The sequence below is a fragment of the Haplochromis burtoni genome, unplaced genomic scaffold (assembly GCF_018398535.1).
Source record: "Haplochromis burtoni strain Fernald_Lab_line unplaced genomic scaffold, NCSU_Asbu1 Contig_602, whole genome shotgun sequence".
Classification (NCBI taxonomy): domain Eukaryota; kingdom Metazoa; phylum Chordata; class Actinopteri; order Cichliformes; family Cichlidae; genus Haplochromis; species Haplochromis burtoni.
Genome location: NW_024582963.1, coordinates 56748 through 67120, shown reverse-complemented (window position 1 = coordinate 67120; position 10373 = coordinate 56748). Strand labels below are relative to the sequence as shown.

Below are 10373 nucleotides of genomic sequence, written 5' to 3'. Positions count from 1 at the left end.
GTCGTGAACAGAGGCTTGGCACTTTTTATAGGAAAGACAGTGAGAACAGGATAAGAAAATAATAAACAGATAAAATAAACAACTCCATATGTGGCGCTAGTCTCGTCAGCAGAGAGCTGGGAGAAAGCTGTGAGAGATAAAACAATCTAAAACAATATGTCCCAAAACAATATGTCTGCTGGGAAAGTCTAAAAGGATAATTCTAAACTAATCTAACCATAGACAAAGGGCATCTTTGTACATTTAAAAGAAGGTAAAGAAACATAGAATCATTTTTCCTGTAACATTCCCTCCTGTTTTAACTTATTTTAAATGTATACAACAATTGTCTGTGAAGGTTATTTATTAAGTATCTTTAGCAATTTTTTAATTGTCAAAATGTCAGCATAGCAGAAATGTAAATCATGTGGGCTAAAGAATGAAACAAATAAAAGAATAAAAGAATTAAGGAAAATACAGTAAAAGAAAGTATAAAAGTAATAATGAAGAAAAATAATAAAACTAAAACTACAAAAAATAAAAGAAAATAAAAGAATAAGAAAACCTTATGTTGTACCTGTATAAACTACTAATGTGTTAATCAGTGCATGATCACTTGACAAGTCATTTTTAATCACCACGTCATTTATTAGCAGCTATTACAAGTTCCTCTAACAGAATTGCAACGGGATGCTGTTCTTCTTGAGGCACGGCAACATAAGCAGTCATTGTAGTTGTTATCATCTTTGAAATCATTACTCTTAGACATGGCAACACACACAACACTAATATGAGCAGTGCTATCATGATGAGACCTAGAAGGACAAACGGTTTTGCTACAGCAGCCAGCCATGAACCGCCGAACAGCCAGTCCAGCCAGCCTTGTGCTGTAGCTGCTCCAGGTGTGTGGTCAGTGACGATATTGTTGCAGAACGGTCAAATTCTGCAAAGCTTCATAAATGTCTCCTCCAGCTTCGTATCCATCAGGGATAAAAGTGCAACATGTCTCCCCGATCAGCTTGCAAACTCCTCCTTGTGATGCTGTTAGAACTGATACACTGGTCTACTTATAGCCCACACTACAAACACTGCTGTGTCGTTTTGTCTCTCTGTGCAGGTATGTAATGTGATGAAATCAGATATGTTTGGGATGGATGGCTTTTGCGCTATGGATTTTATACTGAAGGTGTCGTTTTGTCTCTCTGTGCAGGCCAGGGCCTATTATATGCCACAGCCTAAAGGCAACAGAGTTGCAGAGGCTTGAATGACCACTGACTATATGCTTGCAGGGTGGTGGGTCTCCAAGGACAACTTCTAACCCTGTTAAAGGCAACATGTGGAGTGTAACTTGGCCGTGTGGCATAGCTGGCTCTGGCCTTGGGACTGTGTGTTTTTATACAATTCATAAGTGGGACACTGGACTGTTTTATCTTTTATCTCTTGATATATTTTTCGTCAAATTATCTTTTAGAATTTTATTGACTGTCATCTTTTTGCCCACGACTGAGATGGTTGGTCAGACCTAGAGTCTTTCTACATTTAAAAGAAGGTAAAGAAACATAGAATCATTTTTCCTGTAACACCTGGCCAGCATACCTCTTCCAATACCAGCCACCTCAGTGGACTGGCCAGTGGGGCTGTGGGAGGAATCCAGAGTAAACCTGTGCAACCTCCAAATAGAAAGGACCTGGCCAGGTGATGGAATGGATCTCAGCACCTTCTTGCTGTTAGGCAACAGTGCTAATCACCACACCAAGTGCTGCCATAACTGGAATGTATAATTTCAAAGATGTACTGTATAAAATAGAAACAATATATACCAGATTTGGTGTGATGCTTGACTCTACAAAACTCCATGGTACTTTATCAACTTTGAATGCCTAGATTTGTGGTTCCTGGTTTAAATGCATTCACTCTTTAGATTCAGAAATCAAAGCAATAAAAAGCCAGATCATCAACAGTTTGATCCACGTATGGATTGATGTGTAGTTGTGAAAATGTTGGACTGTTCCTTTATTAGTGTCTAACAGTATGTGTATGAGAGTGATGTAATGTCCATATGTGCATGCTGACAGTGTTGGGGAGTAACGGAATACATGTACCACCGTTACGTATTTAAAATACAAAATATGAGTAACTGTATTCCATTACAGTTACCGTTTAAAAAGGTGGTATTCAGAATACAGTTACTTTGTTGAAATAAATGGATTACACTGCGGTACTTTCCTGTTTCATTTTGTCGCGGGTCAGGACTGTTTGGGTTTTGTTTGACAGCTACGTTCTGTTGTTCCAGGCGGCAGCGTTACGGTTGCCATGGTTACAGGGCGACGCTCTCTCTCTCTTGCGACTGTGTGTTTCCTGGGTGAGAGAGCGCCTTTTCGTTGTTGTTGTTGTTGTCTAAGCTAACAGGCAGAATGCTACAAGCATAGCTCTAAAGAATGTAGCATCATGGGCAGTGTAGTCCGTGTTGCAGGGAGAATGGACTGCCATACACGTTATGGGTCTGTGAGCGCGAGGAGGGAGAAAAAGGGGAGTGGAAAGGTACGAGTTGTCATCGAGGAAAAACGGGAGCTGGAAGCATGTAAATATAATAATAACCACTTCAGCCAAGAAGAGTGCCTGACGAGCCCAGTTGTAAGTAAGCTATTAAGACTCGACTGTACACCGTGTTCGTGTTTTCCTCCGAAAACAATAAGTTCCGTTGGAGCAGTCTTTCAACGCCTCTCTCTGTCTCTCGCAAGAAAAGTTGACCCACACAACAAAGTAAAGCTATTTTTCGGCTACGAGCCGACAGGGACCCCGCCGTATTAGTCAGAGGTCCCTTTACTACAGTTCGGAGTCGCGGACCTTCAGTAATAGTAATAAATCACACAGCAATAGTACATTCACGTTGTTGTAAAAAGCATGATAATATATTAAGTAATCCAAAGTATTCAGAATACGTTACTGTCATTGAGTAACGTAACGGAATACGTTACAGAATACATTTTGGGGCATGTATTCTGTATTCTGTAATGGAATACATTTTAAAAGTAACCTTCCCAACACTGCATGCTGAAAGAGACTGTTCTGGTCTGACCCCCCTCCTCCTTTCAGGGTGGAGCCTGCTGGAGTCCGATGGTTGAGACCAGGTCTGAGGAAGTGTAAGTGTGCTTTTAATGTGATTCATGAAAACAAAGCATCACTCATTCACATCTCTGATGTCAGGACTCATGATCAAAGTGTCAATCAATGAACAGATGATGGATCAATAACTGCAGCTGGATTGTGTTTGTTCTCTCCATCAGATTCCTGTCAACTCACAATCGACACAAACACAGTACACACAAACCTCAAAATGTCTGACAACAACAGGAAGGTGACACGTGTGGAGGAGGTTCAATCATATCCTGATCATCCAGACAGATTTGATGTTTATGAGCAGTTGCTGTGTGGAAATGGTCTGACTGGTCGCTGTTACTGGGAGGTCGAGTGGAGAATAACAGTTATTATATCAGTGAGTTACAGCAAAATCAGAAGGAAAGGACTCAGTTATGACTGTTTGTTTGGAAACAATGATCAGTCCTGGAGTCTGTACTGCACTGATGATGGTCCTCATTATGTCTGTCACAATAAGAAAGAGACATCCATCTCCTCCTCATCCTCCTCTGTCTCTAACAGAGTAGCAGTGTATGTGGACTGTCCTGCTGGCACTCTGTCCTTCTACAGATTCTCCTCTGACACTCTGATCCACCTCCACACCTTCAACACCACATTCACTGAAACCCTTTATCCTGGGTTTATGCTCATGTCTCCTGGTTCCTCAGTAACTCTGTGCCGAGTTGAGTGTAAAGAGTGTCCTCCTGTTAGAGAAACACTCTGACTGTTGAACAGATAGTTCAGTCTGTACATGTTTGTCTCTTTCACTCAGAAACACATTTTCAGATTCATGGATTCTATCAGTTGACGTATAAAACTGTTCTAAATGATTCCTTGTAAACATCTTCAACTCAGCAAGGTCCACTTACATGTTCATGACCAGCTGATGTGATTGACATCAGTCACTATGGTAATTTGCCTGGTAAAAAGAGCCAGTGCTGCCATGTAGCCATCCTGCCTCACTGACAGGCTTTTGGACTGTTCCAATTAAACTATCAGTTCCCTAACATCACAATGTGTGGCTGTTATGCATGTCAAAGTGATGTCATTTTAGGCTTAAATGTCCAAGTTGCTCAGTCACATTCATTACCATAGTGTAACATTACTCAGCTAATCAGAAAGGAAAAGCTAAACATGTCTATGGCCTTCACATTACTCAGTCTGAAGCAGGTCTCTGATCCAGATTAAATCCAAGGTATAGATATAGTGCTGCTATGACTGAATCTTCTTTGTTCTTATTTGCTTTTTCTTTGTTGTATTTCAAATCCCAGGAAGAGATGCCTTGGAAGTGGAAGTATTGCCCTGTTAACTTTCAAAAGTAGGGCAGCTATTTAAGCATTACAGGCTAAAACATTGGATTTTTGCAGCAACCAAAGTATTTCCTTGTTTACAGATACGCCAGTTCTGTTTTGCTGTATGTCATGTGGGTTTGCTGTTCTTGTTCCGAGACTGTCTGTTGTACCCACCTGTGTACTGCACACTTCAAAGTACAACATAAAGTCAGGTGCCCTTATAAAGGCTGTAAGTTTGAAAGCTGAATCTGCTGCACCGAACAAAACAGACTAGGAACACAACTGGAAGAGATACAGAGACTGATTTTCATATAGCACTTTTCTACTCTTCTGGAGTACTCAAAGCACTTAATACAGCATGCCACATCCTTCTATGATTTTTAAGTACCGTACTTACTAACTAACATTCCCACCCTGATGGATGCATCAGAGAGCAATGTAAAGTAAATATTTTGCCCAAGGACATTTGGCATGCAGACTAGGAATCAAACCATCAACCTTACAACCAGTAAATGACCTGCTCTACCTCCTGAGCTAAAACCACCATGAAGTGATTGGTTGTGACCTAAGTAACGACAGAGATGGTGCACAAGAGCAAATGCTGATAATATGGAGGGGTGCCCTCAGGCCTCTGGGTCTGAAGCTCGGTCCTCTCTGGCACAGCTGGCTGCCGGCAGAGCCCGCGGGCACGCCACTGCAACCCCCTCTGGCCTCTGCTCCCCAACGAGAGGGTAACATTTTGGAGGCACCGCTGGGATGAATGTGATGAGGGCCCGCTGTCCCAGATAGACGCCCCAGTCATCATTCAACCCCTCACATCAAATACCACGGTGGGAGATACAGTGTGCTGGTTTCGACAGTTACGCAGAGGGACCTGCATGCAACCTGAGGTTAACTACTGGTGCCAGGGAAGCTGCACTGACTCTTCTGCAAAGAGGTCTTACATCACACTAATCTTTTCCACAAGCCACAGACTGAAATGGAGTCTTCAGGGCTAGAGGACCTGAAGTTAGAAGTTGCTGGTACATTGTATACAGTGACAAGAGACATTTTGATCGAAGTTTGTGATTTCCTAAATATTGCTGGTTCAAAACTTGAAAGGGTATCGGGTAAAAGTCGTTCCTCTCTCATTTCCTATATAATACAGCACTTAGAAAGAGAGGAGCTGGGTGAGCTTGAAGATGAGGGAATGTCTGAGCTACTGATTTTGAAAGACAAAATTTTTGAGTTGCAACAGGCTGCTCAGAACGGTACATCGGGACACAAAACCTCAGATACTAACCAGACAGATGAGGTGCAGGAACAGGTTGGTGAGGCCTCAGAAGAAGAACAACTGATAAAGGAAATAGAGACGCTTCAGTTGGCTCTTGCATTATCACGACAGAACAAGGCGAAGCAACCTAGTACAGCCAAACTGTCGATGAGTGTGGGGGACAATAGTGCTAAACAAACCCCTCCACCTTTTCTGACACTACCGTGGGGCAGAGAATTCAAAATATCAGGTCAGATTGGTGAGCCCGGCCAAAAGGATAAACTAACTTTCTCCAGCCTAGCTCATCAGATTGAACAAGGCATCAGCAAAGGAGTCCCTGAAATAGAAATAGTTGATGCAGTAATCAGGGCAATAGCACCAGGCTTACAATTGCGTAGCTACCTAGAGGGCAAAACCAACCTTACATTGCCTACCCTGAGGAGGATTCTAAGGTCCCACTACCAAGAACGAGGGGCAACAGAACTTTACAAACAACTCACGTCAGAGGTCCAAAGCATTAAAGAAACCCCACAAACTTTCTTAATCCGTGCCCTAGACTTAAGACAGAAAATTCTGTTTGCATCGCAAGAAGCTGAATCTGGCTTAAGATATGACCCTGTGCTTGTACAGAGCATGTTCCTTCATACAGTTCTGACAGGCCTGCAAAATGATAACATTAAGAGTGACCTCCAGCCCTACCTACAGGAAACCACAACCAGTGATGAGCTCCTCCTTGAGAAACTCAATGTTGCCTGTGCAAATGAAGCAGAGAGACAAAATAAAAAGAAGTTACTCTCCCAGCAGCGGCCAACCACTGTGCATTCACTTCAGTCTGACACCCCTGCAGATAAAAAAGGGAAAAACCTAAAACCTGAATCCATCAGCAAAGCTCAGCCTGACCTACTAAATGAACTTAAAGAAATCCGTTCTGACATGGCATTATTGAAAAATCTTGGTGCTGAAGTCGCACAAATCAAAGAAATAATTCAACAGCCTAGTCCGGCACAAACACAGTATTCTGCCTCACTTGCAGCACCAGAATGTGTTCCCTTTTCTCATCTTGAGCATCTGCCACAAAACTACTGGCCTCCTGTGGGACCTGGACGGAGAGGTGATACAGCTCAGTATCAACAGAGGTTTGCACCACAACGTCAATATCCTGCTGTAAACCGAGCACGCCTAAGGAAATGCTTTGGCTGCCAGCAAAGTGGGACTGAGTACTGCAACCATTGCTATCGATGTGGTAGCAGTGAACACTTTCTCGCAGGTTGCAGGGCGAAACTAACTAGACCAGACAAAGATCAACCTTTAAACGGACAGTGGTTGCCCCCACGGGACAGGGAGTAACCAATAATAGTGTAACGTCCCAACAGCTTTGCTATTACTGTGGTGTTCTGGGAAAACTCAAAAGACTCAGAAGGTGTGCAGCTTGTAAAAAAAGCACTTATTGTTCTAAGATGTGCCAAGCTGAGCACTGGCCCAGACACAGAAAACAATGCAACAAACACTCTCAGCCCCAAGTAAATTAGCACACGCACCCAAAGGCAAGTGTTATTCACCCCAAAAGGGTGGACAGCCAGTCCCATCTTGTTGCTCTTGTTGGGAAACAGTGTATAGTTGACTGTTATATACAAGGCCACCAAACTCAAGCCTTATGGGATACAGGCTCCCAAGTGTGTATTGTTGATGAAGAGTGGAAAAAGAAGTATTTACCACATGAGAAATTAAGAGATGTTTCTGAGTTACTTGATGCACCTGACGATTTAAAAATCTCAGCTGCTAATGGTCAAAACATCCCTTACAAGGGTTTCATTGAAGTCACTTTTGGTCTAGCTGCTGAGGGAGCAAACCCTAAAGAACTTGTAGTCCCCATGTTAGTGATGAAAGGCGGAAGTCTTTCGCAGCCCATTCTAGGCTTTAATGTCATTGAGCAAATACTGAAAACTAGTACTATAGAGCAAATGGATGCTGAAAGAACTGAGCAGCTGCACGAGGCATTAAGAGAGGCTTTCCCTTGCCTTAAAAGAGAAAATGTCACAACCTTTATTGATTTAGTGACTGCTAAACAATCACATGATTTTGTTGTGAGAACAACAAAAGAGAAAGTCATTGTACCCAAACACACTTCTGTTCAGATTGACTGTAAGGTGCAGACCCGCCCGCTGAAGAAAGACACTACACTTCTCTTTGAGCCTGACATAAACCCTCAGTGGGCTGAAGGTCTGGAGTTTTGTGAGACACTAGTAGAACTCAGAAGGGGGGTCCCCCCCTATATTGTTCTTGATGTGCAAAATCCCACTGATCACGACATTGAGCTGTCAGGAAAAACTGTTGTGGGCACCTTAGAGCAAATTCAAGCTGTGTACCCAGCGACGGTTTTAGAGAAATCTGACCAGTGCTCCCCATTATTGGTGAATCAAGTGAATGCAGAGAGTGAGCAAATTCCTGACACCTCATGGGACCCACCAATTGACCTTATGCACCTGAGTGAATCTGAAAGGGGGGTGGTGCAAAAGATGCTCCGTGAGGAATGCTCTTCCTTTTCCAAAGCAGATGATGATATTGGATGTATCGACAAGTTGAAACTGAAGATATCATTGAAGGATATGGATCCTGTAGCACGCACTTACCTGTCGGTACCAAAGCCGCTATACAAAGAGATGAAAGAGTATCTGCACAACCTTATTGCACAAGGATGGGTCAAGAAATCCAACTCATCTTATGCCTCACCAGTTGTCTGCGTGAGAAAGAAGGACGGCAGCTTACGTCTTTGTATAGATTACAGAGAACTAAACAAAAAGACTCATCCAGACAGACAACCAATCCCTCGAGTGCAGGACATTCTCGACAGTCTTGGCGGCAACTCATGGTTTTCATTGTTAGACCAAGGCAAGGCCTACCATCAGGGCTTTATGGATGAAGGCAGCCGACCTTTAACTGCTTTTGTGACACCATGGGGCCTGTACGAATGGATAAGGATTCCATTCGGGCTGATGAATGCACCTGCAGCCTTCCAACGCTGCATGGAAGAGTGTCTGGAAGAGGTGCGAGACAACATCTGTGTACCCTACCTTGATGACACTCTAGTGTACAGTCATTCATTTGATGATCATGTCAATCATGTCAGAAAAGTGCTTCAACTACTGAGGAAGTATGGGATCAAGCTTAAACCCAGTAAATGTGAATTATTCAAACACGAGGTTCGCTATCTAGGGAGAATTGTTTCAGCCGAAGGTAGCAAAATTGATCCAGCTGACACCAATGCAGTGACTGCCTTGAAGGACAGGAGACCAAGCAATGTGGGAGAGCTGCGAACTGTTTTGGGCTTGTTAAGTTACTATAGGCAGTACATACGGGACTTCTCCCGTATTGCAGGTCCACTGTATAGCTTGTTGAAGGGCACACGGAAGATAACAATGTATCCCAAAACCAGACAAACACAAAACAAGTCACAAGAAAGAGTAAAGGGGTTCCATCACACAAGTCAATTGTGTGGACTGAAGAAATCAGCCATATTGGAACGACTAATAGACTGCCTAGTTGAGCCACCAGTCCTCGGGTTCCCAGATTTTTCTAAACCATTCATCCTCCATACCGATGCCTCAGCTCAAGGCCTCGGAGCAGTTCTATACCAACAACAAGATAATAAACTCCGTGTGATTGCTTATGGCTCCCGGACATTGACTGCAGCTGAACGAAACTATCATCTTCACTCAGGAAAACTGGAGTTTCTCGCACTGAAGTGGGCCGTCACAGAGAAATTCAGAGATTATCTTTATTATGCGCCTACTTTCACTGTGTTCACTGACAATAACCCCCTCACCTACATCCTTTCAAGTGCCAAGCTAAATGCAACTGGATGTAGATGGGTGGCAGAGCTTGCAGACTTCCATTTCACCATCCGATATCGCCCAGGTAGAGAGAATGTGGATGCTGACAGTCTTTCAAGAATGCCTGTTGAGATAGAGGAAATGATGGAACAGTGTACAGAGGAAATGGGTTCAGATTGTGTGGCAGCAATAACCCAAGTTGTGGAGACTCCAGATTTCAACTCACCAATGGTCTGCCCCATACTCACCCGTCTCCAGTGTACATCAGTGAGTGAAGAACCACACAACCAATTTTCGGTTACAGAGATCAAACAAGCACAGCAAGATGATGGAAATATTGGCCCAATAATGCAGTGCAAAATGAGGAATGAAAAGCCAACAAGGCATGAACTTAATACACTAAGTGCCCAAAGCAAGTGTCTCCTGCGTGAATGGGAAAGACTTCATATTGATGAAGATGGTATTCTTTGCAGAAAAACCACAACCAAGAGACAGCTTGTGTTGCCTGAAAAGTACAAAGAAACTGTACTGAGAGAATTGCATGATGAGATGGGTCATCAGGGCACTGATCGAACAACATCATTGATCAGAGATAGATTCTTTTGGCCTTACATGCAACGAGACATTGAACATTATGTGACAAAGACCTGCACTTGCCTGAAACAAAAGATACCATGTAAAGAAGCGAGGGCACCGCTCACCAGTATTGTTACCACACAGCCGTTTGAACTGGTGTCAATAGATTTTCTCCACTTGGACAAGTGTAAGGGTGGTTACGAGTATATTTTGGTGATTGTTGACCACTTTACTCGTTTTGCACAGGCTTATGCCACCACCTCCAAGTCTGGCAAAACGGTTGCTGATCGCATCTTTAATGACTAC

General features: G+C 43.2%; 1 protein-coding gene across 1 annotated transcript in view; it reads left to right on the top strand.

Annotated features, from left to right (window-relative positions):
* LOC121812462 (stonustoxin subunit beta-like) overlaps positions 1-5108 on the top strand; it is a 10590-nt gene extending 5482 nt beyond the window's left edge. The window contains exons 2-3 of the mRNA XM_042214712.1: positions 3076-3122; positions 3267-5108. Of these exons, the coding sequence (XP_042070646.1) occupies positions 3076-3122; positions 3267-3841 (622 nt within the window). The 3' untranslated portion in view covers positions 3842-5108. The remainder of the gene's footprint in view (positions 1-3075; positions 3123-3266) is intronic.
* The last annotated feature ends 5265 nt before the right edge of the window (positions 5109-10373 follow it).